This window comes from Papaver somniferum, chromosome 2 (assembly GCF_003573695.1).
Source record: "Papaver somniferum cultivar HN1 chromosome 2, ASM357369v1, whole genome shotgun sequence".
In the NCBI taxonomy this organism is placed as follows: Eukaryota; Viridiplantae; Streptophyta; class Magnoliopsida; order Ranunculales; family Papaveraceae; genus Papaver; species Papaver somniferum.
In genome coordinates this window covers 164,095,089-164,121,177 of record NC_039359.1, presented here as the reverse complement: position 1 = coordinate 164,121,177, position 26,089 = coordinate 164,095,089, and the positions used below count along the sequence as shown (strand labels likewise).

General features: G+C 36.4%; 2 protein-coding genes across 3 annotated transcripts; both read left to right on the top strand.

The window, feature by feature from the left end:
• Positions 1 to 13,445: 13,445 nt before the first annotated feature.
• Positions 13,446 to 14,322, top strand: LOC113352376 (40S ribosomal protein S26-like). The gene is made up of 4 exons (XM_026596200.1): positions 13,446 to 13,496; positions 13,619 to 13,703; positions 13,816 to 13,946; positions 14,284 to 14,322. Exons 1-4 carry the CDS (start codon positions 13,455 to 13,457, stop codon positions 14,320 to 14,322), a joined length of 297 nt encoding a protein of 98 aa, XP_026451985.1. The 5' UTR covers positions 13,446 to 13,454.
• A 1,098-nt stretch (positions 14,323 to 15,420) lies between these two features.
• LOC113354228 lies at positions 15,421 to 17,588 on the top strand. 2 transcript variants are annotated; one of them, XM_026597630.1, is made up of 4 exons: positions 15,421 to 15,572; positions 16,520 to 16,674; positions 16,896 to 16,954; positions 17,041 to 17,588. In XM_026597630.1, exons 1-4 carry the CDS (start codon positions 15,463 to 15,465, stop codon positions 17,143 to 17,145), a joined length of 429 nt encoding a protein of 142 aa, XP_026453415.1. In that variant the 5' UTR covers positions 15,421 to 15,462; the 3' UTR covers positions 17,146 to 17,588. The 2 variants fall into 2 exon arrangements, with proteins under 2 accessions (XP_026453415.1, XP_026453414.1); XM_026597629.1 differs by having other exon boundaries at positions 17,032 to 17,588.
• Positions 17,589 to 26,089: the final 8,501 nt, after the last annotated feature.

Here is a 26,089-nt window from a genome sequence, read left to right as displayed (position 1 = left end):
AACGTTTCCGAACATCCATGGCGTAGTTTGAGAGATAAATCATTTCAAAATTTTACTAGTTATTATCCATAAGGGTTAATTGTAAAAATCACTTAAAAATACTCTTTTCCATTCCTTACTTTAAGGATTGTGCAAACTTGAACTAGGTCATCTAATGACGGAGGAAGTAGTATAATTTGCAAAATTACAAACTACTCCCGCCATTTCAAAATATTAGGCTTGTTTATGTGTAAATTGATTTATCTCTTCTGGTATGATGATGATTATAAATAAAAATAACCATGGATTCCGGCTCCCATACATTAAACCTAAGAATATTAGGTTTTGTTTTGCTCATGTCTTCGGGTAAGGGTAATATACCCATGCCTTTGTATCTTGATTTTGGCTTGGGTACGTGGGTAGTGGAAGAAATAATAGAATATGTGTAGTTTAAGGTTTACCACTTTCAAACTAATAGGATGGCATGTGTAACAACTGAAAATGTGTGCTTCTATCGTGAGTCTTTGAGAGTAGAAATTTTGTATAAATGTAGGTATCTGACGACTAAGCAATAGCTACTCCCATTGTAAATATGACGGTTGGGTAGCTTTCCCGACTGTCGAGAACTGACGATCGCGAGAACACATGCTAGCAGTAGAATCACGATCCTTGATCGGCAGTATCAAATCCCGGTAACAAAATCTTCAAGAACATTGCATATATCACCTCTTAAACTTGAATCCATATTTGTAATGTAAAAGCCTCTGCCTGGAAAAAACAATTTCGTTGATGAAGAACCCCTCCATGAGTTGCTTGAATGATCAATTAAGATACTTAACCCATAAATCCCACTATTGACTAAGATGAACTACTGTAATATGTAATGATATACTATGATAAAATCCTCATCTTTGTCAATCGTTGTAGTTTTTTCTTGCAAGAAATTAACCATACTCGCTATTGAAATCAATTTTAATCCTATTCGAATTATTAAAAAATTTCAAAACTGAAAGCATACCCAAAATAATACCAAATCAAGGAAGAATCATTATAACAAACAAATAAAAAATCATCATAAGGATGAAAAAAGAATCACTACAAGAGTGAAGAAAAGAATCAAATTAAGGTGAAGGAAAACACCACAAGAGTGATGATGATGAAATCTACAACTACCATACCTTGATCTTATCGGATAATCTAAGAAAATCAGATCAAAAGCCGGCCTGATCAAGGCTAAAAAACTGTAGTTATTAGTAGGGCTGCATAATACCCGGAATGGAACCGGTGACCTGGCTCGGAACCGGAAAACCCGAATAGGAACTGTACCGAAACCGGTGAAGGAGATTCAGGGAATTGGAACAAAAACCAGAACGGTATTAGAATGGGTAAGGTAACGGTTCTGAACCAATTGTTCATTCTTTAAAAAACTGGTTTCAAATTTTGTAACTGACTAACTGTTGATACGTGTCAATTTCGCAACTGTTTTAAACTGTTGCAACCGAAAATTTGCAACGGCTTAGAAGCCGTTGCGAAAATTTACAATATCGACTTTCGTAACAGATTCAAATCGTAGCAACCCTTCTTTGCAACTGAACCAGGCTGTTACTAAACACTAAAAATGGTGTAGTGAATGTACCAGGTTAGAAAGAAGCGGATATTATTTTTGATAAGTTATGAAAATGCAGGGGTCTAACAACTACACCCAACAATTCGTTTGGCAATCTGAGAGGACTTACTCCAATACACTTTCTAGAGAATCAACCAGACAGTCGGACTCAATCTAGAGTAAAGTATATCAAAGAGTATAATATCTTTATCTCTCGATTTAATCCTTACTCAAGCAAATGGAAATCTGTGAGTCTTGATTAAATCCCAGAGAGATAACTTGGATGGTACCAAAGACCAATATCCAACTGTCAATCAATGTAAATCAACAACCAAAGGTTGGATATTCTAATTGATTGATCTAACGCACAACCTGTGATATTTCAATTATATAACAAAATATAATGTAGAAAAGAAATAACACAAACACCATAATTTTGTTAACGAGGAAACCGCAAATGCAGAAAACCCCCGGGACCTAGTCCAGTTTGAACACCACACTGTATTAAGCCGCTACAGACACTAGCCTACTACCAATTAACTTCGGACTGGACTATAGTTGAACCCTAATCAATGTCACAGTGATTCAAGGTACAATTGCGCTCCTTACGTCTCTGATCCCATCAGGATACTATGCACTTGATTACCTTAGCTGATCTCACCCACAACCAAGAGTTGCTACGACCCAAAGTCGAAGACTTGATAAACAAATTTGTCTCACACATAAAAGTCTATAGGAATGAATAAATCTGTCTCCCACAGAAATACCCAAGAATTTTTGTTCCTTCTTTAGATTAATCAAGTTGAACATGAACCAATTGATAAACCGAACTTATATTCCCGAAGAACAGCCTAGTGTTATCAATCACCTCACAATAATCTAAATCGTATGATAGTGAAACTAGATATTGTGGAATCACAAACGATGAGACGAAGTTTTTTGTGACTACTTTTCTATCTTTCCTATCGGAGAAATAAATCTCAAGCCAATTTTACAATTGTACTCGTACGATAGAAACAACAAGATCAGATCATACAACTACAAGAGAAGTAGTATCGGTCCGGCTTCACAATCCCAATGAAATCTTCAAGTCGTTATCCTACGGGGTCTCTAGAAGAAACCTAAATTTAAAGGATAATCGACTCTAGCTATACAACTAGTATCACACAAGAGGTGTGGGGATTAGGTTTCCCAGTTGTTAGAGTTCTCCTTTATATAGTTTTCAAATCAGGGTTTGCAATCCAAGTTACCTTGGTAATAAAGCATTCAATAACCACTGTTAGATGAAAAACCTAATTCAACCAAGCTAATATATTTCAACCGTTAGATCGAACTTAGCTTGTCACACACAAATGAAATATACCCTCTGATGTAGTTTTTACAGTGGTAAGAAAGGGTTTGATTCTCGGACTTTTGAAGTTGTTGATTGTAGACTTAATGAAAGAAAATACTAAAACTAGCAAAAATATGTAAAGGATGATATCAATAATTCGAGAGACTGGGACTCAGGATTCCACCCTTAATCACGATCAATTGGTTCATATAATGATTATAGACAGTTCAAGCTCTTTTGTTGACTCTATTTCTTTGCCAATAGTAGATTTTGTAAAACACTAATTGTGGATCATAAGCATGGCGCATCAAAATCTCTAAGTCTAAGCATACATCATCAAACAAAGTCACAACTAATTAATAAAAATCATAAATCAATTAAAACAAGTGCAAATAGTAAAAAGAATCAATTATAGTTACCAATCAATTGTGAAACATGGTTTCCTCCATTGTCCCAGTGTTGGGGTTTAGCTCTACATGGTTAAAATATGCTCAAAATATTTATTCATGGCTCAAAAGTGTTTACAAAGGTAAAGAGTTTCAAAAGGAATAAAACAGTTCAATCGCAATGTTTATAGGTGTTGCAGAGAGGCTGTTACAACTGAAACAGAAAGAATAAGACTGCTGAGAAATAAGACTGTCTGTGGTGTTGTAGTTTTAGCCACAGTATCCGTGACTGTCTTCGTTATTTCAATGTTCTTCAACTAGGGTTCTTCAGACCGACACTTTTAATGTGTCTTCTGCAACTCTTCTTCTTCTTCCTCACATGTTGCTGCTGCAACGCTGCAGTTCACCTATGTAGATTTTCTTTCTCCTCTGAAGCGTACCAAACTCTCGACAAACCTCCCTAGAACTCGTACATCCCCTTTTATACACCACAGGCCTTAAAAATCTCGTGAAAATCTTCTTATTTTCTTCCTTGCCAAGCTACGGGTTTTCCTCTCTATAACCCCTTCGCACGTCTTCTAAATCATTCCAAATTCTCTATATTAGGTAGATAAAATCTTGGCTGAGTTTTCCTTCTCCATTCTGTCACGGATATTCCAAACATAAACCACAAAAATTCCCGTTAACCCTGTTTCTTCCATGTTTTATCAAACCGGTGAACTCATCCCTGTTTTTTAGAATCTATGGGACATATCATCCCTGTACTGTCGAATCACATCCATTCTAGCCGAAAACTGCGATTGAGTTACATTAAAATTCAACCAAACTCGAACCCTGAATTTCAAACCTTCGCTGCAACTCTTTTCCCGATTATCCAGTCCAAGTCCATCGAACCAAAATGCCAAACCAGGTACTTTTAACTCAGTCAAGTCCAGCCCAACTAAATATAGCAATTGAATCGCGTTAAAAGCCCTCTAATAATCGAACCTTAAGTTCTGCTTGTGGAAAACCATTTTCCCGCCAAAACCATAAATTCAAATAAGGAAGATGGTTGCCCCTTATCCTACTGATCGGGTGCCGATAGTAATTTGAGGTACCCCTTAGTAATTTGGGTATCCTTTATCCACTGCTGGGGTCCATTTAACAGTTGTCTTACGGGTCTGGGGTGCTTTTAATAATTCCTCCCGGGGGTCCAAATACCACTTTTCGAGCCAATTTCGTCGCAAAAGCTTATTTCTCCAAAAACACCTACAAAAACATAAAATACCAACATAAGTACAAAAATAGGTACTAATAATATAGGAAATTGAGATAAAAATAGACACATAAATGCGTCTATCACCCTCATTTAGGTTTATGAACCGTACCCAAACGTGTACACTCATGTTGGCTCATCAAATAGTTAATCGAGGTTAGCCACATGGTTACTCTCATATTAACCTTATTCATCTTAATACATAACTAGTTCAAATGACACAAATGAAACTAGTTAAGAGTTTTTCAATTGCATAGAAGATACAATCAAAATCAAATCGGTTTGATTCGCTTGAATCAATCATGAATATTATAGCCACGGTTTGCGAAGATTGTATCCCTTAAGATTTAAATGTTTAAGTTCATGAACCGAACGATTTAACAAAATAACCAGCTTAAGTATGCGTACGGGTATGCGTACTTAAGCAATTGGATTTGAGTTTGTCAAGTTTCCAAACTCAGCAGAAATTTTCGGTTGGAAAACTTCCGCCAGTATGCGTACGGGTACGCACACTTAATGTGACCAGTATAGGAGTTTGTAATTCCCAAACTCAACAGATATTTTCGGTTCGAAAAGTCCTACCAGTATGCGTACGATGCATACTTAAGGTGACTAGTTTAGGAGTTTGTAATTCCTAAACCCAGCAGTTATTTTCGGTTTGAAAACTTCCACCAGTATGCGTACGGGTACACATACTTATCTTGTCTTCTTCACCAATTTTTGTATACACACATACGCATACAATTGGTTCCCGGTTTATGGATTTATACACTAATGTGCGAACACACTATATATGCTTATATCCAAGGATGGTTATCTCATCAACTTTTAATTTCAATCATTGAAACTTTCTTAAAGGACGTTATATAGTTGTTGTTCACAAATTATTTTTCATCAAAGCGATTTTCAAGTTATTGAAGTTATCATAATGAAACATTCCAAGGCAACATCAAATGATTGTATCACACAAACCATGTTAGATGTAACTCGGAAATTTTCATATGATATTATTCGGACTTTCGTCACGAATGTAAGATGAACATGGCTAAAGCGAAAGCTTGCCAACACATATTTCGAGAAACATATAAGCGAGATGAACTCAGCTCGGAATCTCAAATGTGTATAATAGAAAACTATATTGTAACACGACTTATGTCTCAATATAGGAGATAGAGAAGAAATAGACTTTCCAAGTGATAGATGAGTTTAAGTCTCCACATACCTTTTTCTGATGAAGTTCCACAAGCACCCCTTAGTAGTTCTTCGTCTTCAAATGATGATCGCTGAGAGATCTAAGCTCAAATACACTATCTATGTCCTAGTCCGAGACATCTATAGGCTAGAAATCAAGACTTATATTTTTGATCACTAACATTGACAAACATGCTTGAGATAGCAACGCATGCGAGTTCGACTGAGCAATGCTCTAACAATCTCCCCCTTTGTAAATTTTAGTGACAAAACTATCAATACATATGGATTATAAAATAAATAAAACTTGAAGCTTCTCATCCACATGCTTGATCTCCTTGGCATCTTCAACAGACTCGAAATTTTCGTCACTTCCAAGTACTCCAATGATTCCAAAGGTTGTAAGTTTAGTATCATCGTTGTTGAGGATCCGTAGCTATAACAATGAGAAAACAAATGCTCTCAATCATTGTTATACAGTGTCATAATATTATTACACAGCATCAAAGTTCAATTGTATCACAACTTTGACAACAATACTATGGTGATATATATCGCTCCCCCTTAGTCAATACTTTATCTCAACATGAAAACCACTCCCCCTTACTTAATGATCCGTAAACCATATGTATTTGTAGTATGAACTACACATTAATTCCCCTCCTTTTTGTCAATAAAATTGGCAAACATACGAAAATTAGTGGGATCCTAATGAAATTTCCACGGAGATACTTCAAGACCAAAGATGTACTAACATACCAACAAATTCAGATGCAATCATAAAGGCGAAGCTAAATGCATTCATCAAGGAGTTTATAAAGATACAAGATAACCCCTAAAATATTCCACAGCCGCACTCCCCAAAAAGATATGGCAATTAAGCACAAGTTCAAAAGAACTCTCCCCCATAAAATGTCATTCCCGAAAGAACAACAAAAGCGACCTTACTTTCACAAGAAAAGAAGGATTTCTTTGGAAAAAATCAAATCACATGAAAACATAAATTTGAATCCAAAGTAATCAATTGAATTATCCATAAAAGAATTCATGATTAATCCAATCGAAATGCACAATTAATTAATCACAAGAAGACTCGTAATTAATTCAATTGGAATCACACAACTAAATTAACCACAAGAAGGTGATCAATTTAATCGGTCATGCTCAACATAAGAGAAATTGCGGAGCAACACAACTAAACAAATCATGGAAATGATCAATTCAATTGATTATGCTCAATCATAAGCAAACTTATGGAGCAACACAGTACATGCACAAAGATGTGGATCGAAGATCGACCAATACTGCAGAATATACAAGGATCCATTCTATCTTTCATCACTATTTGCATAATGACATATAACAGACTTTAATCCTTGTGAAACAAAAGTTTTATCCTTTCTTTTATCAAAACAATGACAAAAAGGCTTTTAACTTTTATAAGTCAAAAGTTCATTCTATTTTTTTATCAATAAATTCATATCAACATAATAGAGATAACTTTTGAACGAGTATGAGACAATCATAGTTCACGGACGCAAACACACATATCCCATAACAATTTGCAATATATAAAACCATAAAGATTAAAATTGCAAAAATCATCTTCCAAATAACTTAGAATTTAAATTAATAAATCTAAAAACATTGAAGATGAAAACGTTTGGAACTATCTATGTGTAATCACAATAATGGCTATTCCAAACCCTAGTAATTCTTCTAAACAAAAACAAGAATAAAAATTCTCATAAGAAGATTTACTAGACATTGAGACCTCTGAAGAATTATTTATCGTCCCCGAACTCTTTGTCGTCAACAACCATGGGAACATAAGGTTCGCGGAGAAAGCAGTCAATTCTAACAAACCTTCTAGGTTGATGATGTCGAATCAGGGCCTTCTGAATTTCAAGAATTCTCATAACAAGAGCCTTTATTTGCTGAATCTCCTTCCTTGTTTCCTTCAACTCTTCAAGAACACCAGAAAACTTCTGAGAATTTAAAGGAACGGCTCTTGGCTTCCTCACATTCCTTCTTTTTCTTTTCAAAGTTGGAGACAACGGAGATTTCTCTTTTTCCTTCATGATTGATGGCTTAACAATCATATTAACATGTTTTCCATCAGAAGACATGATGCTTGGAGTATCCATGTGTGTATAGGTTTGTGAGAGGAAATCACAATTTAAACTCAACAGGCAATCTTAAGATGAAAACAATTTCAGAGAAGGAAAAGGAATGTAGGGTTACAAAACCTTTATCCACACAGGTTTACGCACGCACACACAACCCTAAAGAGAGTAGGATTGTCGAGAATAACCCTCCTTTATTGAATGACAGGGAATTCCAAAAAACAACTAAGAAAAGAGGAAAAAAAACTTTTCTTAAAGCCTGAGGAGTGCACAATATTGTCTCTTTTGAACAGACACATGAGACAAGAAACACTAATCAACACAATCAAGTTGTGCTGACGATCTGTCCACCATGTTCCTTTTGAAGAGAATTCATAGAACCCTGCCTGTCAAGATGTTTAGACCATACTTTATTTTCTAATGGTCTTGACCTATCTTTGGAAATCAACTTCTTTGAAGACGATAAAATCTTACATACCTCAGCGGTTTTTTGAACAAGTTTAAGCTTGTCTGCCAGGCGATTTGATCTCCGTTGAAGTTTATTGACATATCTCATCTTGTGTTTGTACTTGAAATACTTAGAAAGTTCATGACCTTTGAGTGAACAATAAGCATGTCAATGAATAAGATGATTCAGATCCCCGAGATGTGCAAGCGGGTAAACAAATATTGGTAATTGAAAAATCACACAAGGAGTTTCCAAAAGAAGGGTTAATTTTTCTTCCAGATTGGTTGAATCTTCTGGAAGGATATCAAGATTGATGTATGTATTGCTACAATTATCAAAATCAATATCTCCACAAAGAAGTGCAACACTTGATTTTCCTTCTTCATCAGAATCATACTGATCCGACATTTCATCAAGGATTGCAGCAAGACCTTTGTTCCCATTGTATTTTCTACGGTTTGGACACTCATTGGAAAAATGACCAAAACCCTTACACTTAAAGCACTGTGTCATATCCTCTTCATCATCCTCGTCAGCATCCATGTTTTTAGGAGGAATGTGATTATGAGGTTTAACTGGTGACCTAGGTTTGTCTCTGAAAAACCGTTTACTTCTCTTTAATAAGAGATCTCTAAACTGTCTTGTGATCATCGAGACTGATTTATCAAGATCTTCATTTAATGAATCAGTCTCAGAAAGATCATCTTCAGAGACACAAACACTTTTACCTTTGTTAAGTAATTTAGTGTTTCTTTGTGCTTTGAAGGTAACATCCTTTTCGGTTTTGGATGTATGCTCATGATCAAAGATCTTTATCTTTCCAACCAACGTATTTCTGGAGAGCGTATCAAGGTTATTTCCTTCAACGATGGCATGCTTTTTAGAATCGTATCTAGATGGCAGCGATCTGAGAATTTTTATCACAATGTCCTTTTCAGGAATAGTATTACCAATTCAAAAGATGCATTAATAATTTTATGCACTTTGTGATTAAACTCATCAAATGAATCTTCATATGCCATACGAAGATTTTCCCAATGGGAATTAAGGTTTTGAAGCCTAGCTTCCTTCCCTTAGCATAATATAGATCCTTTTGAGGAATCGTGCACGAAAACTATCTTTTTGACTGGTGTCCTTGACTTCAATGCCAGTTTTACAGACAAAACGAGAAGAATCAAGGTGAAAATTTGTATGAAATTTCTTTTTGTTTCATGCTTTAGATATTATTCTGACATCTTTGTCGTATATTAAGGATATAAGATGAAATACCATTGTTCCATCTGCAGGTTTCTCTCCCTCCTGTAAATGAGAGGAAGAAATTGATCAATGATATTGATTAAGAAGACTATATATCAGTGATACCTAGCTCTTTTTAGGATTATAAACAACAGAAAGGTTCTGGGATATAAGGACTTGGTAATGCGATATTTCGATCAGTTAGTCTGTAAATTTAAGGTGAACTGTTGCATATGACATTTTTTCTTTTAATGTTAGGTTAAATTATTTACACCCATTTTCAATTAAATTGAGTTATTTCAAGAAAATTCAGGGTTCTTATAGCCGGAGTTTGAATATTATTTAGCGGTTATATATACTTTGTTATATGTTGATGAGAACCCATATTTTAGAGATTTACCATATAACCTATTTTAGAATGTGATTCATATGGGAAAAATTATTAAGGCCCTCAAAACAATGTATTTCAATTGATGGAACTGAAAAATAAAAATACTCAACTCATTTTTTGATGCCTTTTTACAGTCAGATATATATAGTCATCTGAGGTTATGACAACCTTATATTTCTGCTCACTTAGTAGTTTAGCCCTACAGGGATAAAACACTTGATGCGAAGTAGGTTCCAATCACCACACCACAGTGTGCTGATAAATAGAATTACCCGGTCAACAATCAGGTGTATACATCTCTTACCTCTACTTGCTTATAAATAATGAAGATGCATCATGTGACCAATTTGACGACATATTGTAGATAGTTGGGATTGCTGGATGTAGCGGGTTTCTTTTACTAAATGTAGGAATTATATGTTTAAAGTTGTTGTGTGTAATCCCAATACAGTCTACATGGCTTCTGTTTTTTTTCTCTCTGATTTGTATTTCCAAAGTTTCAATAATTTTTTCAGTAAAAGAAAGGGAATCTTATGAAAGCTAATGCAAATACTTTGGTAATGGTAGGTAGTGATTATTAATGACGACAATCTCTCATTCATTAGAGTAGTCTCTAGGAGTTTGGAACTGGCAAGTTTACTGGAGCTGAGTAGGAGAAGCTGAGATTGCATCTAATTCCATACGCACAAAGAGATGGTGTGCTATAAAGTGAATTACAATCTTTGGTAACTCTTTTATAGACTTCCACCGATCAGTTAAGTGAATGCTTTGTGGATATTAGATAGTGTCCTTTATTATGCTGCTAAGTTGCCAAATAGTTGCAGGTGTTACTAACTTTAGTTAGATGTTTGGAGTTGAAATTTAATTTATTGCATTCTTTTGCAGATATCTTTTCATCTAGAGATTCTCTTGGATTCCCTTTGTCTATCCATTCACGACCTTATTGAAACTAACACTAAAGTGTAATTCTTTTCTTAATAAATTTCTCAGAAAATTACAATAAGCAGCCAGACGTAAGTAATATTTCCTCCGTCCCACTATTAGATGACCTATTTAGTTTAAAATGTTGTCCCACTATTAGTTGACCTATTTCATTAAACAAGGGATACTTCTAAAATTATATTTTTGATAGATTATCGGTACTATAAGAAATATGTATAATTTGATATCCATGTTTATATTCGTTACTTAGGTGTTTAGAATGATTTTCAATGATATAAAGTTTACGAAAATCAATGGTATAGTTTGAGGGATAAATCAATTATAAATTTTACAAATTATTATCATAAGCGTATAATGGTAAAAAATGCTCCCTTTCATTTCTTGCTTTAGGAATTGTGCATACTTGAACTAGGTCATCTAATAGTGGGATGGAGGGAGTATAAACTGTTTAAGGGTATACAATTCATTGCATACCTATTAGACGCCCCTTACAAACACACCTTAATCGGGAGTAATGCGCTAATGAATTCCGTATGTGGGAGTGGGATAACAGGGTTCTCTATCACTAACAGTCTAACACGGAAAAAAAGAACCATTTCTTAAGGACCATGGTTTTTTTGAGGGGACCATGGTTTTATTAGGCCACCTTCCCTATAGTTATAAGGGATGTCCTAAAGCGTTGAAATGACTAACCTACCCTTAACCTAATTTAATTTAAAACCAACCTAATAACCACCTATATATATATAACCACCACCTCCTCCCACCACCACCGCCCACCATCGCCGATTACCACCACCACCACCACCACCTCCGATTATCACCACCACCAACCACCTCCTCCCACCACCACCGCCCACCATCGCCGATTACCACCACCACCACCTCCGATTATATATCACCACCACCAACCACCGATTACCACCACCACATCCGATTAGCACCACCACCAACCACCACCACCTCTATATATATAGCTTAATTCAAATCATTAACAAAGATATTCTCACAAACCCATTACTTGTCATTCGTTTTTGGTTGGAAAAATGAGAAGTAATCATCAAAATGAGTTGAAAATGGAAGTTGCAGAGAGGATTAATGGAAGTTTTTTCCAGAGAAAAGTTCTGTTACGTCGCAAAAAAAAAGTCTCAGCCGAACTTTTAGTTCGGTTACGTCGCAAAACGTTCGGTTTCGTCGCAAAAAAGTTCGGTTATCACGAATTAATTTTTTCTTAACTGAACCGAGAGTTCGGTTGATTCGCAAAAAATACTTTTAACCGAACTCTACCTTTGATACAAAGAAATTTTAGAAACTCGGTAACCGAACTCTACCTATTAAGGCAACAAATAAATTCCAAAGTAACCGAACTATGGGATAATTCCATATATGCATTTGCAAGTGCAGTTCGGTTGGATCGCAAAAATTGTTAAGTTTGCGAACCAACCGAACTTCTAACACTAGGTTACTTTTAACCTGCAGTTTGGTTGAGAACTTGGTTGCGTTGAAGTTTGCGAACCAACCGAACAATACCTCTGTAAATCTTATTACTAAAGTTCGGTTACCTGCGTGTTTGAAGAAAGAAACCGAAATCTGTGTTCGGTTATATGTTCTTGACATTTATTAACCGAACTACGTGTTCGGTTACCTGTTCTTCACACTTGGTAACCGAACTACCTGAACCTAGTTTGAAATTTTTATAAAAATTTACAGCTTTATGAATATTTGGACCAATTCGACCAACATTTTCTAAGTTTGAAGCATACCTGGGTACCCAAATACGCTTCCTTCTGTTGTGGTTGGTAAAATCCATAATTTTCACCATGTTTTTATTCTTCATCTTCTCTAACTTTCCTCTCTCAATAATTCTACTTCTTTTTAAAAAAACTCATCTTTTAATTTAATCTCACTAATTATCTTTAGCTTAATTATTTCACTAATAATTTCACTAATCATTACCCAAAATTAATCAGGAGGGTAATTTAGGTATTAATAGAAATATCTAGATAAGGGATGACCTAGATTTACTTCTAATGTCTTACCCAAAATAAAACAATGGTCCCAAAAAAACAGTGGTGCCCAAAATAAGAAGCCAAAACCCGCGGGTTGGCCCGTCCCGTCCCGTGAAAACCCGCACCCGCCCCGGATGGTAACTAAACAAGACGGGCGCGGGTTGTACAATTATTGGCTTGTGAAGAAACGGGTTAACCCGTCCCGTACCGTGAAACCCGCGGTCTAGCCCGTAACCCGTAATTTCATACCCTGCTGAAACTGAAACACGTAGCTTGTTACGTGTCATCCAAATTTCCATCGTATAAAACGGAAAAAACCCTATCTTTCTTCTTCGGTTCGGAGAGATTTCTCAAGTTGAGCTTCAGAGGAAGAAGAAGAAGCGGCTGCAAATCACAACATGGTAAGTCTCTCTTTCAATCAAATGAACCCTAAATCATGTTTCAATCTTCATGATAGATGTTGATTTATACAAGTTTATGATTTTGAATTTCTGGTGATTTTGTTTTGATTTCTGTAGACGTTTAAGCGAAGTAATGGTGGTCGTAACAAACATGGCCGTGGTCATGTTAACTTCATCCGTTGTTCAAACTGTGGTAACTAATTGATTTCATTTTCACAGATTTGATTTGATTTTTTCTTGGGATCTGATATGAATGGATGTAGATTTTCTGATTCAGTAGTTGTTTTTTGTGGTGGTGGTGGTGATTTGGAATAGGATAAGGCAATCAAGAGATTTTTGGTGAGGAACATCGTTGAACAAGCTGTTGTTAGAGATGTTCAGGAAGCTTGTGTCTATGATGGTATGTGTTTTTTGGAAATGATTTTTTTTGTTTTTTGGATTGATTTTGGGTGTTTACTGTGATTTATAGATTGATTTTGATTTTGGGTGGGTGATTGATTCTTTATGTGTAGGATACACTTTGCCCAAATTGTACGCCAAGATGCTTTACTGTGTGTCCTGTGCTATTCATTCTCATGTGGTGAGAGTTCGTTCTAGAGAGAAGAGGAGGAACCGTGACCCACCTCAACGTTTCAAGCGTCGGGTATGTGCCCTGTACTTTTGTTTCTCATTATGAATGATTGGATGGTTTTGTTTAATTTATTTTTTATCTATGTAGTTGTACTTTCTTGTGTCGGTAATGAAGAGTTTGTCTCATAGTTTTGTGTGATTTTGTGAGTTAACTAGTTAGTAACCAATGTTGTGGATTCTGGTGAATTTTTTTAATGTGTAATGCCGATTTTGGTTTTTGGAATGCGGCATTGGGTTTGTTCTGAAGTAATTGGTAAATGCCAAAGAGGTGCATCTGAGAATCCTTGTAGCTATTCGTTCATGATGTACATTAAACTTAAACTGCTTCCATTGATCATGCATACTATTAGGATCTCTATGCTTTGTGTATTAGTGGTTTAACCAGTTAGTAGCCACAGTTGTGGACTATTGTGAATTTTTTTTATGTGAAGTGTACAATTTGGTTTTTAGAATTATGCAATGTGACAATGGATTTATTGTGATGGAAATGTAATTCCAACTTTTATAATTGGTTTAGTGTAAGTATTAACTGCCGAAGAGGTATATTACAGGCATTCTTGTAACCATTCCTCTGTTTTGTTCTTTTACGCTGCTTCTGTTTATCATACACATCATAGTGCTCTATAGTTAGGTTCATTTATGGTAGTTTGTACCTTCCCTTCACCCTGTTCTTTTCAATGACTTGCAACTTAAACAACTGTTAATTATCATGAAATGTATGTGGTTGTAGTTTTCAATGACTTGCAACTTACCAGTATCTCCAAATATTGCATAGAAAAGAGATTGGAGATGTTTTTTTGATAGTTAACACTTTTTTTGATTAACCACACAATATATATTTTGTGCAGGAAGTGGTTATTAATATTGTCGCACTTGGTGATACAAATTAGAAACAATGGTATCTACAGTCTCGGTCTCGGAAGTTTATTTTCATTATTTATCAATTATCATCATGAACTGATGAAGTACTGTGTAACTGTAACTAAAGTACTTAAGTACTAAAGTAAACTACTAATGACTAGTATGATAGTATCTGTGTCTGTGTTTCTTTAAATGCAAAATTAGTTTAGTTTTGCAATTTTGAGTTTTTGAATTGATATACCAAATGAATTGGATGAATGTTAGATACTTAGGTTGTAGCTTGTAGGAAAGGAACTTTAGATGGCCTGAATGTGGAAGAAAATAGCCCAGAAATCGATTTCTGGCGAGTTGACTCAACAAAAACCAGGTAACCCGTGAGCACCCTTTGAACCCGCGAGCTTTACCCGGGACGGGCACGTGTTGGATAAATGACCACCCGTGAAGAATTTCAACCCGCAAGCTTAGGCTTGTATTAACCCGTAACCCGCGAGTTGGTCACAAGCCAGCCCCGTCCCGCCCGTTTGCCAGCTCTAGATCTGATGAACAAATGTTGAGCCCAGGAGTGAAGGCCCGGGTGATACCCAGTTTTATTTTGAAAAGAGGTTAATCATCGGTAATCACTAATCACTAATAAGGAAGAGAAAGAGAGAAAGCAGAGAGGGAGGATAATGGTGAAAGATTTGGACGGATTGACAGAAGATGAAAGGAAAGCATTGAGAGGTAGTAAATTTGCTCCACTTCCTCCACCACCAAAATCTTCTTTGAAGACTCAACCTAGGTAACAACTTCTCCACTTTTTAATTTCACTTCAATCTATTTTCTTTTTCCGCTCTATGTATCTGAATCTGGTAATTCAGTTTGAGGTAAAAAAAAGTTCTATTTTGTCACTGGTTCTTAGTTAGATTATCTTGAAATTTATTAGGGAATGTTTGATTGAGTAATCCTTTCTATCTTAGTTAGGTTCTAAGTAATGTGAAAACCCTAAGTTAGGTTTTCAATAGAGGAAATATACCCAATTTTTAGAAGATTAATCTGACTTTTTAAATTGTGGGAAGTCTTAAAAATCAAAATTTTAGAGGGTCTCCCATGTTTTTATTTCATTCATATTAACCATCATACTTAATACCAGTTCGTCACTAATCTTCCACGACGAAAAGAGAAAAAAAATGTACCTGTTATATCACTTCTTCTGCTCAGTCTTACAAATAATGTTACAACTCTGGAAGATATTACATTTGTAGAAGATTCTACTATCTACATCTTGAACCAGCAAATGTACAAGATTTGTGTTTTTCTTAACTCTTGAACGATGATTCAATAGATATTACATGTGTTAAACGTTACCATATTTTAGTGCTCAGTGTATAACTGTTACAGCAGATAAATACGTGTCATATAAGAGACCAAGATGCTTAATCTCTGAGATTTTAATACTACTAGTGACATCAAGCTTGCTTGGATAAAAGGATAGCGTCATACATGCTAAAGCTACTATTGTCTACAAACAGCAGAACAAGGGAAAATAATCGAAAAATAAGTGGTCCTTTCGTTGAATATTGTTGTGATCAGTGCTATGTATATTATACTGTTTTAGTCATTTCAAGTGGCGTATTTGCAATCATGGTTCTTTCACCAAAGGGAGAAAGCTTTTCTTCTGTAGTTGTTAATGTTTCTGTCAGGCTTTCGAACGTATTTTCATTTTGTTTTTTTCTTCTTTTCTACTAGGCTTGCGCACCCAGGTGGACCTATAGCTACAAACAAAGCGGCTGCTTTAGCAAAATTTCTTGAAAGAAAACTGCAGGACCCAGATGGCTTGGCTTCTATAAATCCAGCTCTTATTGAGCGTGCTGTCAAAAATGCGAAAGACACAGTAAAAGCTAGTAATCACGCGTTTCTTTTGCTGTCGCACGGTTCTATTGTTTCCTTTAGTTCTTTGATATAGTGTTTATCTTATATACACATAACTATGTTTCCTCTCAGCGGCACAACACCTCTTAACTGTAGAGCATCCATGACCGGGATTGTATAGGGTTCCATGATATAGAGTCTATATGTATTTAGGTTAGTCACTGATTTTTCTTGTTTTCTTTCTGTTATTTAGGTGGGTCTTCGAGTTCGGGATATGTAATTCGGCATGTTTCCTCCTTTGGCGACTCAGAGGTGCTTCATTTTACATAACCTACAGTGAAGTTCCAGCAGAATTGCCAACTTGTTAACATTTTTGAATGGGGTTGTAGAATTTGCAGGATTCTGACGAAGAAATTCCGAGAAAAATGAAAGATAAAGCATCAAAAGTCAAGCTTAAAGGACAGAAGCTGAAGAAAAAGAAGAAAAAAAAGGCAAAACAATAGAGGGAGGATTCATTGACAGGGCCTGTGTTCACATGATATAACAGGCATTTATAAAACCTTTGGATTATTGGATCCCAATACAAAACATGGATTTGATCAATTTTGTCAGCTCTTATCCGGGTACTCAGGACAGGACCGACCAACCAACAACACGTTGGACGTTTCAACTCTTCTTTCTCTCAGGCGTGATTTCTCTCCTCCCCTTCCCTGGCGACCTTGAGAACGAAGGGGAACTGATGAAATTAAAGGTTTCATACCTAAAGTGCTTTGGTTACTTTACAAATTAATATTTGTATTAACAAGGGCTTGTTTTTTTTGAAGCATAATTTGGGGTTTGTACTGTATTGAGTATCCAATTAATATTTCCATGGGGGTTTATATTGGTTTCTCAAGTCAACTAGTAAGTTGATTAGCTTGATATACAGGGGGAAGTTTCGATACTATTTGCTTACACCACAAAACTTCTGTAAACTATAATCCTTCATCATAAAATATCTTAGAAATTGGAGTACTAATTGTTCTCTCTCCTCTATAAACCTCAGCTCCCTCGCTTACATACTCGGGGGGCTTTCTGTGTGACAAGAACGTCGGGCACGCGCAAATGCGCGTGCGAGAATCATTAATTGTCAGATCTAATGCAATTTTGAGTAATACTGAAAGCATTTTGCTTGATTATCACAAAGAAAACAAAAATGTAACCCCCATTAATTATTTTCCTCGTGTAAAAGATAGAGAGAAAAGAAAAAACTCATCCCAAGCCCTTAACCAATATGTTTAACCTAATTTTTGATTGACCATAAGTTATTTTGATTAGGTAAAGAAATGGTTGACAAGGTTGTTTGATTTCACAACAATGTGAAGTTTCAATTCATTGATCAGTGTATTTTATATACACGGTTATAATTGTGTTTACAAAAATAAGGAAAGGAAAATAACTAAAGATCCGGAAGACTTAAAATAAGAATAACAACAAAATAGGGAAACAAAGTGTGTACAATAGAATGTCGTCATAGGAACGACAACAGAATGTCGACATACGTCGTCATAGTAGTCTGATTATTCTAATACCCCCCCCCCCCCTCCTCAAGTTGGAGCGGTAGAGCCCGAATGAACGCCCAACTTGGTAACCAATCGGCCAAACTGTGGAGCACCTAAAGGCTTTGTAAAAATATCTGCAAGTTGGTCGGAGGACGGAAGATACTTCGGCAAAATCAATCCACTAATCAACTTCTCACGAACGAAATAACAATCAATTTCAATATGTTTAGTACGTTCGTGAAATACAGGATTCTGAGTAATATGAATTGCTGCTTGACTATCACAGGAGATGGTAATAGGAAGAGGACATGAAATGCGCATGTCATTAAAAATATATCGCAACCATTGTAGCTCAGCTGTTGAGTTGGTCAATGCACGATATTCAGCTTCAGCCGAAGAGCGAGAAACCGTTGGCTCTTCTTTGATTTCCAAGAAATAGGACTGGAACCTATTGTAACTAAATATCTTGTGGTAGAACGCCTAGTTATAGGACATCCTGCCCAGTCTGAATCAGAGTATCCATGTAAAGAAAGATTACTGGACGAAGAAAGAAAAATACCATGTCCAATGGTACCTTTAAGATATCGTAAGACACGATGGGCAGCATCAAGATGAGCGGTATGCGGATGCTGCATGAATTGACTCAAATAATTTACGACATACGTAATATCTGTACGAGTGACAGTAAGATACAAAAGTCTTCCAATAAGACGACGATAAGAGCTGGAATCAGGTAAAGCCTTACCATCAGTAGGTAATAACTTAAGATGTGTATCCATCGGAAATGATGAAACACGAGCTCCTGTAAGTCCAGAATCCTTAAGAATGTCAAGAATATACTTTCGTTGACATAGAAAAATACCTTTAGAGGATCGTGAAACTTCAATGGCTAAGAAATATTGAAGACGACCAAGATCTTTAATTGAAAAATGAGAGGCAAGACGTGATTTAAGTGAAATAATGAAATCATTATCTGTGCCAGTAATGATGATATCATCTACATAGACAAGGAAAAAAATAGATGTTGTGCCTTGATGATATGTGAAAAGAGAATTATCACATAGAGATTTCTGAAATCCTTCCTGTAATAAAACGAAGGAAATTTTGGCAAACCATTGACGAGAGGCTTGTTTAAGACCAAAAATGGATATCTTAAGTTTAAAAACTTTGGACTCCCTTTTTCTAGCTAGTCCGGGAGGAATTTGCATGTATATTTCTTCATCTAGATCTCCCTGAAGAAACGCATTATTGACATTGAGTTGATGAAGAGACCAATTTTTAATTGCCGCAATAGACAGTAGGACGCGAACAATCACCAGTTTGGCAACAGGTGCAAAGGTGTCATAGTAGTCGATTCCTTCTTGCTGAGTGTATCCCTTTGCCACGAGACGAGCCTTGTATCGCTCCACGGTACCATCAGATTTAAATTTGATTTTAAACACCCATTTGCATCCAATGGTTGTTTTCCCTGGTGGCAAATCAACGATAATCCAAGTGTCATTTGCTTCGAGAGCCATTATCTCTTTCGCCATTGCTGCACGCCATTTAGGGCATTGAGTGGCTTGAGAAAAGGATTTGGGTTCTGCGGACAAAATAACCTTAGTAAGGAAAGCTTTATGAGAAGATGAAAACTTGTCGAATGACAAATGATTAGTCATAGGATGAACTGAAGTTAAAGTACATTCAGTAGAAAAGCAGTGATAGTCTTTTAAATAGGCTGGTGGATTCCTAGCACGAGAAAATCGAGAATCTGTAGGAGCTGCAGGTATTTGCTGCAGATTTGAGGAGTCCACAGAAGGGACTGCAGAGGCCGATGAAGGAGCATGTGTAGGTCCTGGATCATCTGCAGGGATAGAGGTAGAAGGAACTGCAGTTACAGGCGGAAAATATGTGCGTGTAACAACAGATGTGTCTGGCGAAGAGAGAACTGGCGTGTTCGGCGAACTAGAACCGGGAGATTTGATGCTCGGAAAGGATTGTGAGCGAACAGGAAGAGCAGGAGGTGCAATGGGAAAAGGATTAGTGGTTGCAGAATCCAAGTTACTCGGCAGAGAATCAGTAACATTGGAGTTTCCTGTATGGCTGTCAGGTGCAGTGAAGACTGTGACAAATGCACAGGAGTATAAGATTGTGAATTAAAAATAGAATCATTATGGATATATTCTGAAGATTGCACAGGTGGGGATGCCTGGAAGTGAGTATTGATATCATGAAATGGGAAACAATCCTCATGAAAAACGACATCCCGAGAAACATATATATGTTTTGATTCGAGATCAAAAATTTTATACCCTTTCTGACCATGGGGGTAACCAATGAAAATGCCTGGTTTAGCACGCTGATCAAACTTATGAGAGATTCTCGTGTTTCAGCCAAAACACAAACAACCAAAGACACGCAAAGACATATAGTCCGGAGATTTATGTAACAACAGTTCATGCGGATTTTTGTGAGCCAGAACTGGTGTGGGCATTAAGTTTATTAATTACGCAGCGTTGAGAATACACTCTCCCCAAAAACGAAGAGGCAAGTTGGATTGAAACCGTAATGAACGTGCAACATTGAGAAGATGTCGATGTTTTATTTCGATAACACCATTCTGTTGTGGTGTATAAACACAACTGGTTTGGTGTAAAACACCGTTTTGATGGAACCACTTTTGTAATTCAGTGGATTTGAACTCAGACCCATTATCAGAACGAAAAGTTTGTAATTGAGGAATGAGAAATTTATTGATACCAGAGGAGATGCTGGTAATAGAATGACCAAACTGAGTGATCACAAAAGCAAAAAAATATTTGAGAAACTTTAAAGTTTCGGATTTAGTTTTCATGAGATAAACCCAAGTACACCTAGTATAATCATCCACAATGGTAAGGAAATATTTCGCACCAGTGAATGATTCAGTTGCAAAGGGACCCCATATATCAGCATGAATTAATTGAAAAGGTCGTGAAGACAAAGAATGACTTTTATTAAACTTCAATCGTGTTTGTTTTGCCATAGGGCATACATCACATGAATGATTAAACCGAGAGCTAATATAAGCAAATTTGGAAGCTAAAAAACGAAAAGAATCCATACTAGGATGGCCGAGACGGCGATGCCATGTATCAACGGGCTTATTTGCATAAAGTGATAAAGAAAATGGACGAAACATGAAATGATAAAGACCAGCGATGCGTTTACTCCATCCAATCTCCGTGTTCATGGACAGGTCCTGAAAGATACAATAATCTTTTGAGAATTTGAGACAACAATTCGTTGAACTGGTCAATTGACTAACCGAGATTAAATTGAATTTGAAACTAGGAATATAAAAAACTTCCAATAGTTTGAGAGTCGGAGACAAATCAATATTGCCAATATGTGTCACGGAGGTAAGAGATCCATCTGGCAGTTGCACACTAATTGGTTTGGTAACCAAAGTATAAGTAGTAAAGAAAGAAAGAGATGAACATATGTGATGAGTAGCACCACTATCTACTATCCAAACATGATTCGGACAAGATAAAATAGTACCTGAAAAGTTTGCAGAGGGGCTAATATCGATACCTTCATTGGCTGGATCCAACAGCGAGAGAAGCCGGGCATACTGTGCTGCGGAGATAGTCGGTGCAGCAACGACCGGCATAGGCACAGACGCTGGTATGGTGGCAGCAGCGAGAGGATGAGAATCAGAGTCTCTGGGCTTTGGTAAGTCCTTTGGATATCCATTCAGTTTCCAGCAGGTGGCCCTGGTATGACCGTGCTTGTTGCAATGGTCACAAAAAGGGCGTTGTCGTTTGTTATTGCCTGATCTATGGTTGTTGTTTCCTCCAGGTTGTGCAGAGAACATTTGGGTTCGATAATCTCCACGAGAAGCATATAAAGTTGCTGATTCAATCGTAGGAAAAGAGGAAGAATTGATACCTTGTTGCTCTTCCTCCTGCCTAACATGGTTGTAGATCTTAGCAGGAGATGGCATAGGTTCCATTAAAAGAATCTGGCTTCGCAGAGAGGAAAATCTTTCATGTAAACCCTGCAAAAATTCCATCGATCTATCTTGATTATGATGATCCACATAATTTTTACCTGCTCTGCAGATGAATGGTTCGATCGGCCTGAAGGTAAGCTGATCCCAAAGAGTTTTGAGTTGAGTATAATACATCGTCACATTCAGATTCTCTTGCTTTAATGTTGCAATCGACTGCTTGATTGCATAAAGCTTGGATGCATTGTGATGTGAGAACCGGGACTTTATCTCCAGCCATTGTTCACGCGCGGAAGGAAAGTTCTGTGTGCTGGATCGAATCCCTGGATCGACCGAGTTGGAAATCCAGCTTCCAACGAGATCATCGCAACGCGTCCAGTGAGAGATGTTTGTCGGGTTTGTAGGTTTCACAATAGTTCCATCTATGTATCCTGTTTTTCCTTGCGCACTAAGTGCTTTCATCATTCATCTTCCCCAAGTGCAGTAGTTTTCACTATTAAGAAGAGGAGTATAGATGACTGATGTATGATTATCAGAAGGATGTACATAATATGGACTTGATGGAGTTAAAACAATATCTGTTTCAGGATTAACTTTAGGAGGGTTTAGGTTTGATTGATCTTCTGCTAGAGTCATGATGATTAGGATTCTCAAAAAAAATAAATTAAGCTAGCTCTTGTATACCATAAAGAAATGGTTGACAAGGTTGTTTGATTTCACAACAATGTGAAGTTTCAATTCATTGATCAGTGTATTTTATATACACGGTTACAATTGTGTTTACAAAAATAAGGAAAGGAAAATAACTAAAGATCCGGAAGACTTAAAACAAGAATAACAACAAAATAGGGAAACAAAGTGTGTACAACAGAATGTCGTCATAGGAACGACAACAGAATGTCGACATACGTCGTCATAGTAGTCTGATTATTCTAATATTAGGCCCTTTACAGCTTCTTCTTCACAGTTCACACTACAGCCTGCACCACCATCAACGATTCCTTCATCGCCATTCTGATTGAACCTTTTGGGTCACTATAAACTCATACCAATTCTTGATCTTTATTCTCTTAAAAAAATTGTTGAATCTCTTACCAACTCTTATTCCTCCTTCCACCAAATTAACAAATTCATAAATTAAGAGAGACAAATCTCTTATCGTTTTATAAATATCTTTTCAGAAATTAAAACTCATAGTATGTTCTTGCTTGGCGATTCTGAATAATTTTTGATGATCGTATTATAGTATACTTGTTAGGATTCCAAGAGATCTGAAGTATAGAGAGAATTTTAGTTTGAGAAAGAGAAACGAGTTGAAAACAGGTGGATGGGAAAAGGTTATGTCACTGATAAGAGTGATTTCTCCATCGTCATTTGAACTCTTGATAAATCTGTCTATGATTTTTGAAATCTTGATCTGCTGGGAAATCAAAAAATTTATTCGTGTTTCTGAAGCAAAAATTAAATTGAAATGGTGAAAATGTTTGTTTATATAGGAAGAGAACCATTCTAGAGAAATCACTTACGGTGAAATGATTTTTAAGTAAAAAAATGAATGTGCAGAAGGATGAAGATGGTTCTGGAATGCAGCAGAGAATTAATTTGTAATTATCTTAAGTTTTAATTTATAAATTAAATTACAATTATACCCTCAGTAATTTATTTAAAGTGTACTTGTATTTAATAGGAATAGGGGTAGAATGGTAAAGGAAATTGTAACTTCAACTAAGGATAGCTGGCTTTATATAATATAGAGTAGATATAAATTCAAATTCTGCAATACTATTCCGCACGCCCTTCTCCTCCCTACTCTCCTCCCTGTCTGACATGTCAAGAGTCTGTGTCCAAAAACTAAAGCCACGTGAATTCTTCGTTTCTTTCTTTGTTTTATTTTTTCTGTCTCTCTCTTCTGCATCTCCTGTTCTTCCCCTAAACTCTCTGTATCCCATCTTACCGTCCGATAAGTTAGGTCTTCCTTAAGTATTTTACAAATTTTCACGAACAAATAAGATGATTGCTGGATTTGATGGTCTTGATTGTATGGTCTTGTGTGCGAACAGAATGAGAACAATAATTGGATTTAGTCTAATTAAAGATTGTTGCTGATCAATCGACGTAGACAATAATTGGATTTTAGTCTAATTAAAGATTGTTGCTAATTAAAGATTTTAGTCTATAGACATATGAGAACAAGAATAATCAAGAGGGTATTCTTGCTGATCAATCGACGTAGTGATTTGCATGGATTGTTAAAAAAATCAAGTATTCTGTTACTATTTGTTACCTTTCTCTGATAGAATCAAAAATATCGGAATTGATTAATAATTTAAGGTTTTGAATCATATGAATTTTTGTTCAGCTTTTATGTGTATTAGATCTTCAGTTTGTTAGGATTTCAAAGATTAGGGATGTTTTTGTGGATGATAAACAGCTGCCAACCCTTAGTTTAGCAAGTGCGATCTCACCAGGATAAATCATGGGTTTTGGTGATGGTTTTGATTGTTTTTGACTGTTTCAACTAAACCCCGAGATCTTCATCCTACGACTTAATTTATTGATTTTGAGTTCTGTAAATAGAAGAAGACTGAGAAAAAAAAAACACGTGGAAGATAAAGGCGTGTGATTCTTGTACACGTCAGGTAGCCACATAAGACGACACGTCGGCAGGGAGGAGAGTTGGGAGTCGAATAGCATTTCCGAAATTGGAAATTTTCTTTTTTCCTTTATTACCTTTACTTTTTGGGGTGAAATTAAGTTGGCGTCCTACTCTATTTTTTATTCGAAGGTTATTGTTAGAGAACAGAAGGACAGAAACACACATATGAACTCAACTTGTAAATCGCAAGGGAATTTAAACTGTAATGCTGCTAAATGAATCATTGGCTTCATATAATCAAGATTTAAGAACGTGGATACTCCAGAAGCAAAAGTTGGAAGCAACAGTATTTTGCTTCACAAAAGCTGATCTTTTTGTTTCTATATGTCGTTCTGAAATTTTATATCCAAACTAACTTATTATTTTATGTGTATCCAAACACGCTATGATAATTGTATCCGAAAAGTTCAAAAGGAAGGGAGTTCAATATGGATGTATGTTGCATGCTTTTCATGTAAAGTTCCTTCTTTGTTGTCATTTCTGGTGATGCAGTCGACTTTTTATACCCTGTACTAAGCACGGACAAACTTAGCATGATATAGCTTTTCTTAGCGATAATTGAAACCATATCAACAGACGAATATCTAGCATTCAACGATTGGAGTTCTAGATGTATCCTCGACTTCTCATTTCATGGAATGATTCATCAGATAGCATTTTGTCTTGGGGAATTTGTCTACTAGTCCCCTACGCACTTGATGTTGGAGAAAATGAGTTTTAATTAAAAGTTTTTATGATCTTGGTGTGGATTGATCTAATGACCTAAGGGTTTAAGGATACTCACTCATTTTTTGGGTGAATGAAGTGGAATCTTTAGTCCCACATTATGGAAAACTAAAGAGGAGCTCCACTATATAACCGTACTCTTATATATGTATTGTGAAACATGGGTGGAGTGGGTGGGCAAAGATACATGTTTTGACCCATGCGATATGCGGGTGGGCAAAAATACATATTTTGACCCATGCGATATGCGCGTATGTCATGCACCAAGTTCCTTTTCTACATGGATTTATTTTTTTACATGGGTGGAGCGGGTGGGCAGAAATACATATTTTGACCCATGCGATATGCGGGTGGGAAAAAATACATATTTTGACCCATGCGATATGCGCGTATGCCATGCACCAAGTTCCTTTTCTACATGGATTTTTTTTTCTACATGGGTGGAGCGGGTGGGCAGAAATACATATTTTGACCCATGCGATATGCGGGTGGGAAAAAATACATATTTTGACCCATGCGATATGCGCGTATGCCATGCACCAAGTTCGCGG